The 18,294-nt window shown below is 37.5% G+C and overlaps 1 protein-coding gene across 1 annotated transcript; it reads left to right on the top strand.

The window, feature by feature from the left end:
• Positions 1-1,219: 1,219 nt before the first annotated feature.
• LOC150077656 (uncharacterized) lies at positions 1,220-18,092 on the top strand. Its single transcript, XM_090384701.1, has 5 exons — positions 1,220-1,397; positions 11,141-11,281; positions 14,155-14,296; positions 15,152-15,195; positions 17,926-18,092. Exons 2-4 carry the CDS (start codon positions 11,143-11,145, stop codon positions 15,192-15,194), a joined length of 324 nt encoding a protein of 107 aa, XP_090240827.1. The 5' UTR covers positions 1,220-1,397; positions 11,141-11,142; the 3' UTR covers position 15,195; positions 17,926-18,092.
• Positions 18,093-18,294: the final 202 nt, after the last annotated feature.

The raw sequence follows: 18,294 nt of genomic DNA, 5'->3' as shown, positions 1-18,294 counted from the left end.
ATCTGTAATATGGCCGTATTGGTTATTTATATACTATCACTCAATGTCCCTTATACCTGTCCGAGGTTTCTGGCTTTCTCCTCACTTCATCGTTATTCTATGGTACACCACTATACTAAATTTTGCACCGCTTCATTGCAAGCTGCACAAGTTGTTGTTGTATTAGGGTTTTAGGAGCATCACTGACTAAGGCCATATTGCTCTGTGTACACTGTAAAATGCTTGTGTTCTGAAGTCGATTTTCTCTTTGCTGGACGAAATACCACAGTTTCTGGAAGAAAAAAACCATTCTACCCTCGCCTGAGACCGACTAATTCAGCCAAGTTGTGAAAAAGGCCCATACGTGCACGAGTTACACCCACGTTTCTATGTGTTCTGTTAATTTTGTCGAACAGTGTAGTACTATATCGCATTTCACTTTCGAGCTTCCAAATAACGTATATCGATTGTAAGTGCAATGATCTTGAAATATTCATATTAAAATGGTGTACTTTCATTTTTTACTCATTCCATAAGGAAGAAAATCCATTCCAGTATATAATACTCATTCCATAAGGAAGAAAATCCATTCCAGTATATAATACTCATTCCATAAGGAAGAAAATCCATTCCAGAAGAAAATCCATTGCAGTATATAATATGGAATGGATGACAATTTTATATTTTATTTTCTTCAAATTTAATTTTTTGTTCCATTTATTATTTTCAATAAATTTTTAAATTTATGTTTAGTTTATTTTCGTTCACCAATACAATGTTTGTTTTGTTTTGTTTAAAATATATGCATTATTCATTTTCCCTCTTTTATGTTATTGATTTTATTATTATTATTATTATTATTTATTTATTTATTATTTTGTTGTTACATTATAAACATTTTCCTCCATCTTAAAGAAATAATGAATCAGGTATCATAGGAGAATAGAGATTAATGCACTTGTATTAGGTGCCTTCTTGTCCGGTAATTTATTATTAACCATCAGTAAAGGCTCAATACTCCTTTTTGTAGTGAACTTTGGCACACTTTAAAACCCACGTGTCTCTCAAGTCACTCACACGGCGAGCCTGTACGTGTCTCCCATATTCCCCTCTGCATTTTTTCGTGCGGTGGCATCATCATTACAAGGTTTAAGTGATTTTAGAGCTTTTTACTGCCCCCTTTCGTCCGATATATGCACTCGACGTCAGAAGACGTTGCATTCATAAATAAGCGTGACGTATTTGGCAGGGGATAGAGATAACGTCGTCTGCTGTTAGCTTTATTTGGCGGGTTGTCCAGGTCGTATCATTTGGTCCCTCGCTACCGAATAGACAACTCCTCTGACGTTTTAACTTCTCGGATCTTATATTTTTCAAGCTGTCCAGAACTGTAAAGTCGTTTGGCATTTGCGGCCATCGTAAGTTTGTTTCTTACTATTGCGTAATCAGTTTAATAACTTTCGTTTTTGTATTTTATCAAACAAATACTTGATCTTTAGGTCATAATTTTGGTAAAAATTAAAAGAACATAAACTGAGTTGTGATATTATTATTATTATTATAATATTGATTTTTTTCCCGCTGATTATTGCATGTAAGATTCGTAGTTATATGTGGAATTTGTTTTGAAAACCTCATAGGGAAAAAACTGACTTCATCTTCGTAATCGCCGACAAGATAGACATCAATATGAAAATAGTTGAAATTACTTTTGGAAACTCTGAACTTTTGTTTTTTTAATCTGTTCGGTTACCTGGTACTTGTATGCAATTACATGTTAGTGATTAGGTAATTTATATTGTGTTAAGATAATGCGCGTTATTTGTTATTACGTTATGCACGTAACTTCCTTATTCATGACAATATTTTTTCATCATTTTCTTTTTGAATTATTTACGTTATTGATATGAATATTTTTCCTTTTTATTATATAATTTTTAATTTGACTATGTTAGCGCCTATTTGTCTCTCTTGCATTACGACTTCAAGTGAATAAATGGATAATGATACTTGGTGAGTATGGGCTTGGAACACCCAGGGTCCTGAGCTGGATATCATCATTCTTCTCTTTCTTGGTGATGATTTACTTCTCTCTCTCTCTCTCTCTCTCTCACACACACACACACACACACACACACACACACACACACACACACACACACACACACACACACACACACACACACACACACACAACTCAGAATTTGTTTTTGGCTGGTGCAGCAAAAGCCTCAGGCTTCCTTGCCCCATATGGCTAATAATAATATACAGGGTGTCTCAAAAATATTGGTACAAACGTTTAGGGGAGGTAGGTAACATCTAAAGGAATGTGAATCTCATAGGAACCCATAACCTGAAACGTCCCCGTAAGTCGGTAGACGTCACTGTTCATCAGTTCGCGAGAGGGAAAATTTCTGGTTTACTCATTCAAGTAGTAGTCGCCGCACGAAGAGCATGCATCGATATACGAACTGTGAGCTAGCAGACAATGCACCTAGTGTATGGATTAGCAGAGGGCAATGGACGAGCCGCTCAACGAATTTATGGAGAACGCTTCCCAGACAGACATGTACCGGACCACGGCTTGTTTGCGCGTGTGCATCAAAATTTGTACCATTATGGGTCTTTTAGCGGTAACAGGAGGAGTGCGGGCAGACCACGTTCGACGCGAACTCCCGCCATGGAAGAACGTGTGTTGAATGCCGTCCAGAATAATCCTACTATCAGCACACGTGCCGTTGCCTCTGCCTTAGGAGTGTCTCGTTGCAGTGTACAGCGTGTCTAGCACGACGATTCCTTACACCCCTTTCATCTCCAAAGGGTTCAGTTACTGCTCCCCGAAGATCATCCTGCACGTGTGGCTTTTGCGCAGTGGTTTTTCCAAGAAAGTGTTCAAGACTTGAATTTTCCAGCCTATGTTTTTTTTTTTTTTTTGTTAGTAGCATTAGCAGCTAAGGCCATATTGCTCCGGGGATATGCGGTGGTCATTCCCTGACCTTTCCACATCCTCCGTATTTGGTGGTCACGGGCTCGAACCCCGGTCTAATCAAGAAGCATGTGCTACGCACTGCTGCTCCTGCCCACTTGGCTACGGAAGCGCCTCCTATGTTTTGTTCACGGATGAGGCTTATTTCACTCGGGAAGGCTTATTCAATCAACACAATGCTCATGTGTGGGCTCACGACAACCCACACGGTGTGCGCCCCCATGCGGCACAACATCGCTTCGCAATAAATGTGTGGGCAGGTATGGTCGGTGACTGCTTAGTCGGCCCATACCTGTTACCATCCCGCATGAACTCCGCTAAATATCGGATCTTTCTTGAACAAGTTCTACCAGGGTTACTTGACGATGTTCCAGCAAATGTGAGATGCAACATTTGGTTTAAACATGACGGGGCGCCTGCCCATTATGGAAGGTGTGTTTGTGACCATTTGAACAGGCGTTTTGGGCGTCAATGGATTGGCCGTGGTAGACCCGTTGCCTGGCCCCCACGTTCACCTGATTTATCGAGCCTTGATTTCTTTCTGTGGGGGCCCTCAAATCTATCGTGTATGAATCGCCTGTGGAGACGGAAATGGATCTCGTGGCGAGACTCGTCTGCACTGCTGCTACTGTCAAAGAAACTCTAGGTGTGTTCGACCGTGTCCGCCAATCTATGCTGCATCGGTGTGACGCATGCATCGCGTCTTGTCTCATGGTGGAACCTTCGAGCATCTGTTGTAACATCATGAAATGCATCCATCTCGTACTCCATCGTTAATATTATGTCAAATAAATGTTTGCCACTAATTACTGTGTTGTGTCATTTCTGCTTCTTTGTGCCTCTGCTACTACTTTCCCGTGACGTTTCCGGTTATGGGTTCCTACGCGATTCACATTCCTTTAGATGTTACCACCTCCCCTAAACGTTTGTACCAATATTTTTGAGACACCCTGTATATATTAACTACATGTAAAGTTGCATGCCTTACCTTTCTTTCTTTCTCTTCCTCTTCTCTTCCCCTTCCTCTCTGCAGTTTATTTCTTTTTTTATAGGTAAGTAATTGCTCATATGCTATCCAAAATCATGTAAACTGCAAAAATATTAGCCTAAGCCAAAAATAAAATAATATAAAAATAAATAAATAATAATAAATTAAAAAAAACTTTATTTTCATTTTAATAAACTATTCTGCCATTTATCGGTGTACTGTTGCAGATATCAGTTTACCAACTCCCGAAGCTTCTTTTATCTTTTTCAAAATTTTCACAAAGTTATAGTGAAGATTTAAAAAGGCACAGAAGGCGAAAACAGTAAAATCTCATTATAACGAATACCATTTTAATGAAAATTTCACTATAACTAAAATATTTCCAGGTCCTGGACTGGTTCCCTTGTTAAGCTATGTAACTAATTATCAGAAGGTTGTTTATTGGCATTTCTTCGTTTTCTCTTCAATTTGGATTTGTCTTTATTCCGAATATGACTACTTTTACAGCACCAATGGTCTGCCCAAAAATGAAAGCAAAGTAAATATACAATAATAATATAACACAGTTATTAACAATGTTTAACTTTAACTTCCGTAAAATAAATAAATAAAAAATTAAGTCCTAGAAACCCTCAGGTTTAAGAATTCTAAATAAAATTCTTACATAACACCGCGAAGGCTAAAAATTTTCATTTTAACATCTTTTATTTACATTTGGCCAGCCTCCCAAACCAGCACCTTCTCCATTCATTATATGTCCTAGTGGTGGAATGCTCTTCACAAGGTGCAAAAGTTTGCAACCTTTGACTTAGCGTATAACTGTAATAAGAGGCCACTTTGTTGTGTTTTATTTCACATCCCAAAAGTGATTTGTTCACATCTTTTTCTTTCTGAAAAAAAATAATAATAAATGCTTTAGAATTTATACGCAATTGGTTTGCTTGTATTCTTTCTATTTTTTTAATATAAACGGAATCAAAATACGAATATTATCTTTTTACATTTCTTTTATTATTATTTATAATATAATATTATCTTTTTATATTATCATAATATTATTTATATATTTATTATTTATATTTATATTTATATATATATTATTTATTATTTATATTATAATATTATCTTTTTTTTAAAAGATAATATTAGTATTTTCACAATGTTTCTATCGTGTTTTTAATTGCTTTTTTTTCCGTGATTTTATCCACATTATCAGCAATTTAATTTAGGTTTAATGTCATGGTAACTATTTTATTGCAGGCAGTTTACCAGTTAACGCTATTTTTATGCGCCTTAGCATAAAAATGGTGTTAACCACTTTTATGCTAAGGCGCATAAAAATGCATAAAATGCTTGTCTTCACTATGTCCGTCCGCATGAATAACTCAACTCCTAATGGATGGATTTTCATAAAATTATATATTTAGTTCATGCTACTCAAGTACTTTGTAACTCAATATTTCAACTTCTTTCCTTCAAAAAATAAATGACTAAATACGTATATTCAAAACATAATAAAAATCAGTTACCAGTCTAAATCCATATTTAGACTGGTAAGTGATTTCCATCAATGACATATTTAAAATTTTAATTTTTCATTAGGCATGTTGACTATCATAAACATAATTTTTTTTCATACATTTCAACTGTAATTAAATATAAATCCTTCCTATTAGTAATACCATATTACCCTGCACATTATCATCAATTAGCGGATCCTTCGAAATCCTTTACACGAAATTTTTCTTTGAGACGTTCCTCTCTATTCTTTTAATTACTGAGATGATTCTCTGTTAATAAGGGGCGAAATTTGTCTACCTAGCTGAACATCATGCGGGTGATCGGCTACATTAACCACTGCAGTAACTGAAAAGTGTTAAGAATTTGACTTTAAAATTTCATCACCTTATTCTTAACGGATGTAACTTGTTGATGGCTAATATTTCTCCAACTGACTTTCCTTCTTTTAGGACAAGATTTAACACTTATCAACTGCCTTTCTTCCAGCACTGGAAAATACATTCCCCCTCCCCATCTTTATTATGCTACTACCTTTTTACTAATGTTCTTGATTCAAAGCATCACGCCACCGAAACTACATCTTGCACCCACAACTCCTGAAATCTTTATCACGCCCGAATCCTCCACTCCACTACACACACCGATTTTCTTGCTAAAATTTATATCTCACCTTCGAATTTATTAATACCCCCTCGCTCGTTATAATTTAGCACAATAAAAACTAGTTTTACCATTGCTATTTGACAAAAGTTTAATTTATTACAATTATTCCAACTTTTTATTTCTCCACTACAGTGAAACTCCTATCCACCCACCTACGCCTTTTTGCCCTCCAGTTCTCCCCCTAGCAGCGTTTTGATCTACCGCTAAAGCCATATGTGCCCTAAACAACTCTTTCCATTTGAAGTAATTGTGAGTACCATCTTTTTTTATCCGTACTCAAAAGGACAGCACCTTACGCCCAACTATTCTTCCCTCCCCAAGTATTCTTCAAAATTTCCTCAAGTATAACACATCCATTCTTTCCCCTCATTTATATATATATTTTTAATAAAATAATATTCCTAAGACTAGATCATACAGATCTGTAGTTAACCTTATCTCAGGCAGAGATACAAAATTTTCCGTTCCTTGCGTGGAAAATTAGAATAACCGAAATTTCCAGACGTGCAATATAGACACATAATGACCTTAGTTGCCTTGATGATAATTTCAAACAAGCCAACTTTTATAGGTTCTGTTGGTTTCCACTAAGACAGAGGTTCCCAAAAGGTGGGAGTGCTCCACTCGGGGGGGGCAAAATTATTTGGGGAGCAGACGCGTGTTGAAAGCGTTTTTATTTCTATTCTTCATATTTTGTTTCTTTGAGACTAGATGTATTAGAAATAAAAAACGCTTTCAACAAGCGCCTGCTCCCCAAATAATGCACTTGTTCTGGAAGTTATGAAGAATTTTCAGGATTTCTTCAGCTTTCTTCATATCTAATATAAACTTTCTCTTATATCTGTACAATTTTATTATCGCGAGGTTTTATATTGTTAATGCTTAAAAAAATAAAAAATAAAAATATATATATTTATGTTGTTTTAGAGTCCTTGTTTTGATACACAATTTTTTACTCATTGATGCGACAGACTTTAAGGTTCAGACTTTAAGGTAGACTTGTTTATGTCCCCAGAAATACAGACGTAAACAAAATGTTTGAGCCAAGAATTTTCTTGTGTGTGAGTGTGAAGAAACTTGGCACAGAAGAAACTTGGCAATGACAGGAAATTGCTTTTTTGTTTGATGGATTTATGCGGAATTGTTGATTCAGGAATTTCTTCTTCGGTAGTAATCAAAGCGGATTTATTATGATAACTTTTCAATATCAGGGATTTATTTTCTTTTATTAGTATTTATTATTATTATTATTATTTTTTTTTTTCATTTATTTCCACCCATTTTAATGATCACTGTCAAGCTGAGCTTTTTCAGAGAGACCCAGATAGACTTCAGGAATTTGTCAGAAAAATGGCAGCTATGCTTTAATCCAACAAAGTGTAAGGTATTACACCTGGAAAACAGTAATCCCAAAATAACTTATTCACTTGGTGGAGTTCAACTAAACCCAGTAGTGGAGGAAAGGGACTTGGGTGTTACGATACGGTCAGACATGAAATTCTCTGAACATTGTAAACAGGTTGCAAGGAAGGCCCATGGTGTCCTATCGATGATCTATCGAACTTTTGCAAATAGAGATAGGGACGTGATAATCCCATTATATAAGGCTTATGTTAGACCACACTTGGAATACTGTGTTCAAGTATGGAGACCGCACCTAAAGAAAGAAAGACATCGAGCTTCTTGAAAGGGTGCAAAGAAGGGTAACTCGCCTGGTGAGATCGGCAAAAGGGCGTCCTTATGACGAAAGACTTCAAATATGTGGGTTGAAGAGTTTGGAAACTAGACACCTTAGAGGAGATTTCATTGAGGTGTTTAAGGCTCTGAGAGGCATCAGTAAAATGAATGAGGACGAAATTTTCAAGGTTATAAATGATGCTAGAACTAGGGGACATAAATTCAAGTTACGGGATAAATGTTTAGATTGGACTGCAGGAAGTTTTATTTTAGCCAGCGAGTTATAAATTACTGGAATAAGTTGCCTATGTGGGTGGTAGAGGCTGACAGTTTGGGGAAATTCAAAGTTCATCTGGTTAGTACCTTCGGGTGAGGGAAACGGATAGGATGATAGGTTTAATTTCCTTTTCTTTTATTAATTATTTGTTTTTCTTTATCATTGTTTAATTCGGTTTTTTTTTTTGGCTGGTCCAACATAAGCTATAGGCTTTCTTGCACCATGCGGCCATTACTAATACTAATACTAATCTCTCCTGCAACCATCCCTCCTCAATATGAATTTATGCCCCCTCATATATGTAGACATGTATAGTATCTTCTGTACAGCGGCTCCAGGAACATAAGTTCATCTCTGCCCTGTTACTCTGTGATGATACAAAACTGCAGAACGGCCAGAAACGTCTAGTGTTATGTTTGCGTTTATTATGTGTTGTTTAGTTGTTTCTGGCACCTTTGCCACCGGGCAGGCGACCTCCTGGAAAGCGTGCCCGGTGCCCGTCTACACCACGAGGAGGTGGGCCACAATTAGATATGTCCTTAGCCAAGAGATAGACCGTTACAATCTTTGTCTGCCCCCTCATGTATTTTTTTATTATTATTTTTTTTTGGGTTGCTGAGGCTGACACAAGTAATTATAGATCTGTGAGTTTAACTTCTGTTCCCGGAAAATTAATGGAGGCACTGGTTAAAGAAGCACTGCAGGATCATCTGGACAAGACTTCAGTTATAGCTCAAACACAGCATGGGTTTGTTGAGCGGAAGTCTTGTCTGACTAATTTGTTTGGATACTATGATACAGTCACAAAAGAACTGGATGGAGGGAATAACTTTGATATTATATACTTGGATCTTAGGAAGGCTTTTGATACTGTTGCACATGGAAGACTGCTGCACAAATTGGAGCAGTGTGGCATTGAAGGCAAATTGCTGCTATGGATAAAGGGGTGGTTGAGGGGGAGAAGACAGAGAGTGGTAATCAATGGACACTGCTCATCGTGGACTACTGTTATCGGTGGAGTCCCTCAGGGTTCAGTGTTTGGTCCATTATTGTTTTCTGTATTTATAAATAATATTGATGATGGTATATCAAGCTTAATGTCCAAGTTTGCAGACAATACAAAAGTTGGCAGGGTTGTTAAGGACACTACTGACACTTGCTGCTGCAACAGGATCGGAAAGGTTGAGCATATGGGCTGAGCGGTGGCAAATGAAGTTTAACATTGACAAATGTAAAGTACTACATATGGGAAACAGCAACCCCAGAGCAACGTGTCAACTCTGTGGTACTACACTGACAGTGGTAGAGAATGAAAAGGATCTGGGGATAATTACGCAGGCAGATATGAAGTTTTCTGAGCAGTGCAGACGGGCTGCAAGAGTAGCTCATGGTGTCTTATCAATGATATACAGGAATTTTTCTAGCAGGGATAAGGAGGTGATTATTCCCTTGTATAAGGCAATGGTCAGGCCACACCTTGAGTACTGTATACAGGTCTGGAGGCCTCATTTCAAGAAGGATGTAGAGATGCTGGAACGAGTACAGAGAAGGGCAACAAGGTTAGTGAATGGAACAAAGGATTACTTTTACGAAGAAAGGCTTAAGTTTTGCAAATTACAGTGTCTGGAGACTAGGCACCGGCGAGGTGATCTGATAGAGGTGTATAAAGCCTTGAATGGTTTGAGCATGCCCAATGCTGATGGAATTCTTCCTCTTGTTCAGAATAATCACCTGAGGGGGCATAAATTCAAATTGAGGAAAGACAGATGTAGGATAGATGTGCGGAAATTTGCCTTTAGCCAGCGGGTAGTCGGCTGGTGGAACAAACTTCCATCCCTTGTAGCGGAAGCTGATAGCCTAAATAAATTTAAGGTTCAGCTGGACAGGTATTTTGAACGAACGGAGGGGTGATGTGGAAGGTTTTTTTTTTTTTTTCCTCTGGTTGATGCTGCATAAACTTCCTTTCTTGCATCATATGCCTCTACTAATGCTAATGCTAAGACATTTCGCGATTAAGGGCATCGTTCTTAAAAACAGGCGAGTGAAACTGCGTGAAATTGCACAAATAGTGAACGTGAGTAATTCGACTGTTCACCAAATTGTTCATGATGTCCTTGGCTTTCGAAAGGTGTGCTGCCGCTGGGTGCCCCGACAATTATCAGAGGAGGACAAAGCAAAACGCATGGGGATGTGTCTGGAGAACCTCTTGCGATACAGCGACGAAGGAGAGGATTTTCTCGCTCGCATAGTCACGGCAGACGAAACCTGGGTCCATCACTTTACCCCGGAGAGCAAACAAGACTCCATGACCTGGAAACAACCACAATCTCCTGTGCGCAAAAAATTCAAAACTGTTCCTAGTGTCCGAAAAGTCATGGCCACAGTGTTCTGGGATCGCCAAGGCATTCTGTTGATGGAATTCTTGCCGAAGGGAGGAACAATCAGTGCACAACTTTACTGTGCAACGTTGGGAAAACTGAAAGCCAACATTCGACGCAAACGACTCCTGACAAGCGGCGTGATTTTTTTGCACGACAACGCAACTCCAAACACTGCCCACACCACTCGTGAGTTGCTGCGCTGTAATCGTTGGGAAACTGTCATATCCCCCCCCTACAGGCCAGACTTAGCGCCCTCAGACTTCGATTTGTTCGGCCCTCTGAAAAAACGCCTTTCAGGAAAGCATTTCACCACGGATGAGGAAGTTGAACAGGCGATGCGATGGCTACTGCGTTTGGACATGGACTTCTTCAGAACTGGTATTGATAAACTGATCCATCGTTGGGACAAGTACATCAATAAAACTGGAGACTTTGTGGAGAAGTTGTGCATGTTCATTTATTTGTTGTGTAATTTCAACTTCGTATTATTAAACATCATCGAGAGAAAAAATGTGTTACCTTACTTTTCGGAAACTCCTCGTATAAGTAAAATCCCACAAATTTAATTAATAGTAATAATTCGCTGTGAACCTTTTAAAGGCAACATTCAATAATTGCGTTTACATTTTTAACGTTTTAATGTACTAATCAAGCGTACTTTTTTGCAGGTATGGCCTCCATTCCTTATGCTGTGTACAGTGCCAGAAAAGTCCATGAGAATGCCAAGAAGAAGCAGCAAAATGCCCCACTTTTTGAAGATCAGAAAAATCCTCCCAACACTGATATGCCACAGCTTGGACCTATAATTTGTAAGTGAATTTCGATAATGGTGCTGCTTGAGATGATCATTCACATTATTTGTATTTTAATCTAAAGAAAAATTAACACGTAATTTCCTTGTTGTTGTAGTGGCGGTTTTAGGTGCATCAGCGACTAAGCCCATACTGCTTTGTATAATGTCTGTAAATTGTGTGTTCTGTGGTCGATTTTCTGCTGGATGAAAAAACCCTGCTATACTCGCCTGAGATCGACTAACTCACCACGTTGTGAAAATCTCCCATAATAATTCCTCCCGTCATCTACGGGACTCGAACTGAGGTCTTTTACACCTGGTGTGGGGAGGTCGGCGATTCCACCAACTGTGCTACCCACGAGGGCGTAATCTCCTTGGATTACATGCCAGATTTTTGTGCTTTACCTGAAGTCCCGCTTTTTATTTTGTTTTATGTGAAGCAGGTGTCAATCCGGCAAAATGAAATTTGCCTGTGATAATTAATTGCACGTTAGAGTTTCAAAAAAGTCCTTAGACATATTTATTGTGTCTATCAGGATGGATGAAACATGGGCTCTGCACTTTGGTTCGGAGACCAAATAACAATGCGTGGTTTTGGAAGTTCTTGATTTCCTTGAGGAACCGAGTAACATATTTTAGCATAAAAAGCATCAGGAAGATTAAAGTTTTCTCCAATTATTGTCAACTTCTTATGACAATGTCAACTTCTTATGTAAAATATACCTCTAGTACATTGGACATTCCGAGTTTACTGTGGAAGGAGCCATGGCGCTATAATAAATTATCAACTCCTGCCACTTAATTGATTCCGAAACCATATAAATATTCAAAAAAAAAAAAAAAAAAAACGTAAAAATATCCGATGTTGCCGTTTATTACCATCATGTCCTACAAGTCTGCAGTGGCTCTTGTTGCTGCCAGAGATGCTTGATGTGAACTGATTGAATCCACCTTATCCACTTCTTTATATCTTTTTCCCGGCAACTTTCACTTGTTTCTTCGAAAACCGAAGTAACACCCACTGTTCAGACTTATGTGATGGTTTCTCCCTTTAGCTTAGCAGCATTTTCTTCACAGATCATTCAGTTCATTCAGTTGCATTGAATAATTGAATTTTTTAAATAAATATTCGTTCGCGTCCCCTCTAAACGAGCTTTCGCTTGGGAGCGCGCGCACAATTTGGAAGCAATTGCTGCAAGGAGTCGAAATTTTCTAGTCACCAAATGACATCTGCTGTGAATTGGTTGCTAGACTGAGACAAAGGAGCTTTACAAAGAGGAATGCAAGAGGTGGAGCGCCAAGGGTTATTTTATTGTGCAGTGTAATTATATAAAAATGGACAATGTATTTTACAGTCTCATAACTTGAATCAGACGACCGAATTTGTTATCAACAGAAGAAAAGTACTATTACGTCCATAATAACATGCCCAATTGGAGTCGCAGACCGGCAGTTCTTATGTGATTTCAAAAAGCAAAATAGAAGAAATTTGAATTTAACCAATCCACTGGTTTTTAACCAATAGGAATTTGACCAATCCACTGAATGACAACGAATCCACTCGGAAACAGGTGGTGTAAAGGAGTATTTCTAGAAATAAAATGGAAAATAGTGATGAGGACAAAAGTTTGTTTGTTTGGGAATTTATTAAGCGCATCAGCAACTATGGCCATAGTGCACCAGAGGATAAAATGAACACGAAAATAAATTTTAGCTTCAGCATATACATTTTGTTCTTTTTATTATTTTTCTTTTTTTTTTCTTTCATTACTTAAACTGTTGCATATGTATAAGTAATTTATATTTAAAATAAATGAAACATAATATAACCATATGATTTTATTTTCCTTTTCAATGTTTCTATTTGTACTAGGTTGTGCAGTTCTAAATCTTTCGTAAAATAACAACTGGAGTGGCACTGTAACTTCACTTCCTTCACACTTCACACTTCCTGACATAAATAATCCTCGTTAAGGATTATTCATGTCAGGAGAAAAAATTCATTTGGATGCATTACGAACTTTCGTACTCAAATTACAAACATTTTGAACGACCCTCGTTCATGGCTTTCCAAACCTTGGACACAAAACAGTACATATTGCTGGTTGCTAGGGGAATATTCTACTGCAATATCTTAAGAAATACTGTGGATGATAAAGGAAAATATAACAAGAAACGGAAAAATTACAAAGAATCGCCATGCACAAATTGCGAAAAACGACATGGTCACGAGCGAAGTTATGGATGAAATTTGAATTGCTAGGAGGGTTTGCACTTCCTCCTCCTCCTCCTCCTCCCCCCCATGCAGAAGTTGAGGACTTTCAGCGATGCTGTTGATAAATCTATCAAGAAACCCAGGCGGTAACAAGGCCAACTGAGAGAGCTTCTCAGCTCATGCAGAGTTTGTAGAGGTGGTTGGAGGCCGCAATGCATTTCCCACGAACATTCCAAGTTACAGGACTGAAGTCTGAGCTGACTGATTGAGCTAGGCAGTGGTGATATTCATCTCCAGGTGCATCCAACTAATTTTCCATAATGTGGTTGGCCATTAAATTCCTCTGACCATATGTGGTCATCCCACAGTGTAAATAGATAATTTATTTTTATTGTATTATCATTCGGTAAGATGAAGTATGAAGTTTTTCTCTATTCAGTCCACGATGTCATTTCTGGTTTTGCAAAAAAAAAGCAGAGTTATGCCGGTTTTAGTTACTTAAGGTCCTGTTTGGAGTGTGTGTATGTGAGCAATAATTATGAAAGAATGAATTTTGTACTACTTAATGCAGCGTCATATTGTTTGGATGTGTCATATGAATTTCTGATGATTTCTCTGGTATATTTGAATATTTAATGCCTGTTCTTTGAACTGATTTTTTTTAACCTTTTTAGGGCTGGATCCAGTGTTGCCCAACTACAACAGTAAACTGATGAACAGCATCTGGGGACTGTACAATCTGTATGCCTCTCATGCATTCCAGAAAAACAGTGAGGGTGGCTCGGTGGCTGGCAGTCTGGCCACCCCACAGGCTAAGTATGTGCCTTATTTCTAGCTGTCAGTCATTTCTGATTTTTACGTGTATGTAGTGGTGGCTCATGACTCTGATTGTACAGGGGGTGCTGCTTCTTAAAGATACATTAAATTGCCTTGATTATATGACATGGCCATAGATAGTAATAATAATAAGCAAGTTAAAAATACTACAAAACATTAACTGGACATTACCATTAAGAGACTTGGGTAATCTTGAAATTTTATTTAAAAATAAAATCCATTCTTTGGTTTTTATTTGTTGAAAATAGATTAACTTTTTCATTCAAGTTTGATGCACTGTTCAAATCACTGCTCATTCCACAGTTCCTTTGCCTCATTTTGTCACCTCTAAAAAATGTGTGTTGGCAACCTGCCAACTAGGCATTGATTCAACCACTGTGGCCAAAATGTGGAACTGTTTAGCACGCAGTTCCACCTCTACAGTTATACTTCAAAGTTGAAAACTATTTCCGGTTTTTATTCGTTTATTATTGGAAATAGAGGATGAGTATACTATATGCGAGACCTGTTTAAAAAAATATTCATTGCATTGCATTTGTTCACAAAATTTATATAACTCCGTTGACTGTATATTTAGATTTAAAAAGCGCTGGGGGTGCTGCAGTTCTGCAGTGCCTACCAATGAGCCATCCCATCATGTATGTAAATTTTTCAAGACATTTATATAATGATTATTGGATGATTTGTTAGCTAATTAGTAGTTAATAAATGGGAGTTAATAATTAATGTTACGCAGTAAACAAGTTTTGAAAATTTTACAGAAAAATGTTTATTGCTTATACTTTCTATTTATCTTTCCTTTGTCTAATCCTTCATTCTGTTAAATGGTTACAGAACTTGGAGCCTGTGGAATTTTGGTGGCCTTTCGACCAACTGAAGTAAGTGTTATTTGTTTTTTATAATAATATTAGCATTAGTAGCAGCAAATGATGTAAGAAAGCAAGCTTATACATTATCCCACCCCTAAAAAAAAAACACCTCCCATTTCACCTGTTCATTTCCTCCAATAGTTTGTTTAGTTCTTCCTACAATTCATTTCAGCTATCAGCTTACCTCCTTTTCTGCTGACATTAATATAGGGGGTTCCCAGTATCTGAGTATTCATTATCTGCGTCCCCGCAGTTAAGAGGTTGCAAATAATATATAAAAATATACGAAAACATAAAAAATATAATAGTATCTAGGTACTTTGTTTCAGCTTATTGCACAATATGGCATTTCATGATATTACACAATTGCTTGAATCAAGTGCAAAACCACCTATAAATGAGGAGCTAGCAGAATTACACCAACTATCCACAGGAGAAGAGGAAGACTAAAATGATGATGTGATGGAATCGGCAAAGGATAAAGATTTGAAAATTAAAGAATTAAAGGAAGCCTTTGAGAAAATTGACCAAGCAATTGAATATTTTTGTGAGAATGACCCTCTTCATGATCCTGCAGCAAAAGTTAAGTGCGAAGTTTTATTATTATTATTATTAGCTATATGGTGCAAGGAAGTCTGGGGCTTATGCTGCACCAGCCAATAAAGAAAATTCCTGAGTTACCCTGAGAGAGAGAGAGTCAAAAGTAGTATCATCTTCTTCACTTTCACCAAGAAAGTGAAGAATATGATATCCAGCTCAGGACCCTTGGTGTGCCAAGCCCATACTCACCAGATGTGATCCCCTGGGACATAACTAAATGCTAAGCCACAATTTTATCTCAAAAAATACAGCAAAAAAACCCACAAAACTCTGGATTCATTCTTAATTTGTAAAAGTGAAAAGGAGTGTAACTTCAATAAACTTTATTTAACCTTACATTGTTCAACATATTATAAAAAATGTCTAATGAAGTAATTGTCTCATTTTTCAGTTCCTTCAATATATTTTTCTACTATGTACAAGTATATAATACACATTATGAAAATTTGGTCCCCATTTTAAGTGGAATTTTTCTGGAATCAGTTGTCCTTGAATAATGGGGATCCCTTGTAATTAGATAGATCCCATCCACAACAGATGCTCTGTCTTATGTTTAACTTTAACAATTTCTCTTCCACTTTGCTCTCAGGTATTCAGATATTATTTTCTCCAATCAATTTCTCCTCCACTTTTCTCTCAGTTATTACAAAATCATTTAACATCCTGTTAGAGTTTAATAAACTTCTGTCCTCCACTCCCCTATAGAATTCCTCATGTGTGAATGTAGATGCAAAGTACTCATTCAGATTGTCAACTATCTGAGCATGATCATCAACAGTTGAACCTTCGATATCAAGTCGACCAATCTGATTCATCCCCTTCCATATCGAGTTTGCATAAGTAAAGTCTTTGCTGTTTTTCTTTGCATCCTTTGCCAAAGATTTCTCGTAATCTGCCTTTGCTTGCCTAACCTAATTATATCTGCCATAGGCATCTGTGTCACCCGATAATTTATATGTATCCCATGCATTTTTCTTCTCTGCCATGAGTCTCACTAGTTCCTCTGACATCCATTTAGGCCTAAACCTTGAACAGTATTTCTTAGTTGGTATGAAAAGCTTAGTAGGTTCCAGGATTAACTGATCAATGCCACCTAGTGGTTCCTTTATCTGTAGATTCTCAATGCATGAATAATCACTGCCGATAATTAAATCAAGAGTATTGCAATCGCGTGTTGCCTCTCGAACGTGCTGCTGCTGCTGCTGCTGCTGCTGCTGCTGTAGAAAACAGTCATCCAATAAATCCACAGAAGTCTTTCTAGTGTGCAAGTGATCAATCACAAGTTCCAGTCAATATCTGGAAAGTTTAAAATCCCTCATTATAAGACATTTTGACTTACTGGCCCACTCTATTTCTCTGCACAGATGTTCGTTGTACTCATCACAGTCATTAGGCCTATAGCACCTTCAATTTTACTTTCCCAGTGCTTATGTCACACCAAACTGACTCAACATTGCACTTTCCACCCATGTCAACTGGATGCACGGACTCAGATTTTATTTGCTTCTGAACTAAGAGTGCCCTCATGGGTAGCACATGAGGGCACTCTTAGTTCAGAGTGTGGTAGAGTCGCCCCCCTCCCCACACCAGGTGGAAAAATCTGAGTTTCAGTCATGTCGATGATGTGGAGAATTTTTCTGGGCCTTTTTCACAATATATCTGAATTAATTGGCTTCAGTTGGGGGTAGCATGGTTTTTCTCTCGGAAACTCAGGTTTTTCCTCCAGGAAACAGAAAATCGACCATAGAGCACATGGAATTTAGACAGTACATACAGAGCAATAGGGCCGAGAATAACCCTCTGCCCCCCTTACTATCCTGTTTTTTCTTTCTGTATACATTGTGCTCCCCATATTCAAATTCTGCATCTCTTATATATTGAATGATAGTGGGTATATGCAAGTAGAAAAATTTGTAATGCGACTTTTATCCCTTAACATTAATGTGAATGTTGGGGTTTACATTGTAATGACATTGTTTTGTTTAAATAAGGCGACCTTAATAGCTTTAAAAAAAAAATAATTTAATTTTCAGGGAAGTTGCCATCCAGTAAAATAAACAAATTTTATATGGAAAATAAGGAACCAGACATCATTTAGATGAAGTTAAATTTACTGAAAATAAATATTTTCTCTTTCAGGCTGCTTTCTCACTGCCAGCGTAGCTTTTATGTGCCATGGCCTTTCCAGATACGTTGCTGGTAATGAGTGGTAGCTTCGGACCTCATTGTGGAGCTGCTGGATTTCAACAACAGTTTGCTTTACCATGAAGACCAAAGCACCTTTTATTGTATAATTTTTTTTTTTTTTTGTTTTTAGTTTTTCAGGTTTTTTTGTTTTAATTTTTTTGTTTTTGTATATGTGTGAATTACATTCCTGAAAGTGACAGATGTACAAAAAATCTGAAATGTTGATATTTAACCTTCGGTACGATTCCACGAAGACCAACACAAAGTGTTTAAAAAATCTTGAATTACTTGCACCAGAGGTTTTGTGATAATTCAGTTGAC

This window comes from Mastigoproctus giganteus, chromosome 11 (genome assembly GCF_048544385.1).
Source record: "Mastigoproctus giganteus isolate SK-2022 chromosome 11, ASM4854438v1, whole genome shotgun sequence".
Lineage (NCBI taxonomy): Eukaryota > Metazoa > Arthropoda > Arachnida > Uropygi > Thelyphonidae > Mastigoproctus > Mastigoproctus giganteus.
This window is presented reverse-complemented; position numbering and strand designations above follow the sequence as displayed.

What these genes read in the sequence shown, in the direction of transcription:
- LOC150077656 (XM_090384701.1), top strand. Translation starts at nt 11,143, where the DNA reads ATGGCCTCCATTCCTTATGCTGTGTACAGTGCCAGAAAAGTCCATGAG. An exon ending in ACAGCTTGGACCTATAATTT is followed by an intron (nt 11,282 to 14,154) that starts GTAAGTGAATTT and finishes TAACCTTTTTAG; the next exon opens with GGCTGGATCCAGTGTTGCCC. An exon ending in CTGGCCACCCCACAGGCTAA is followed by an intron (nt 14,297 to 15,151) that starts GTATGTGCCTTA and finishes AAATGGTTACAG; the next exon opens with AACTTGGAGCCTGTGGAATT.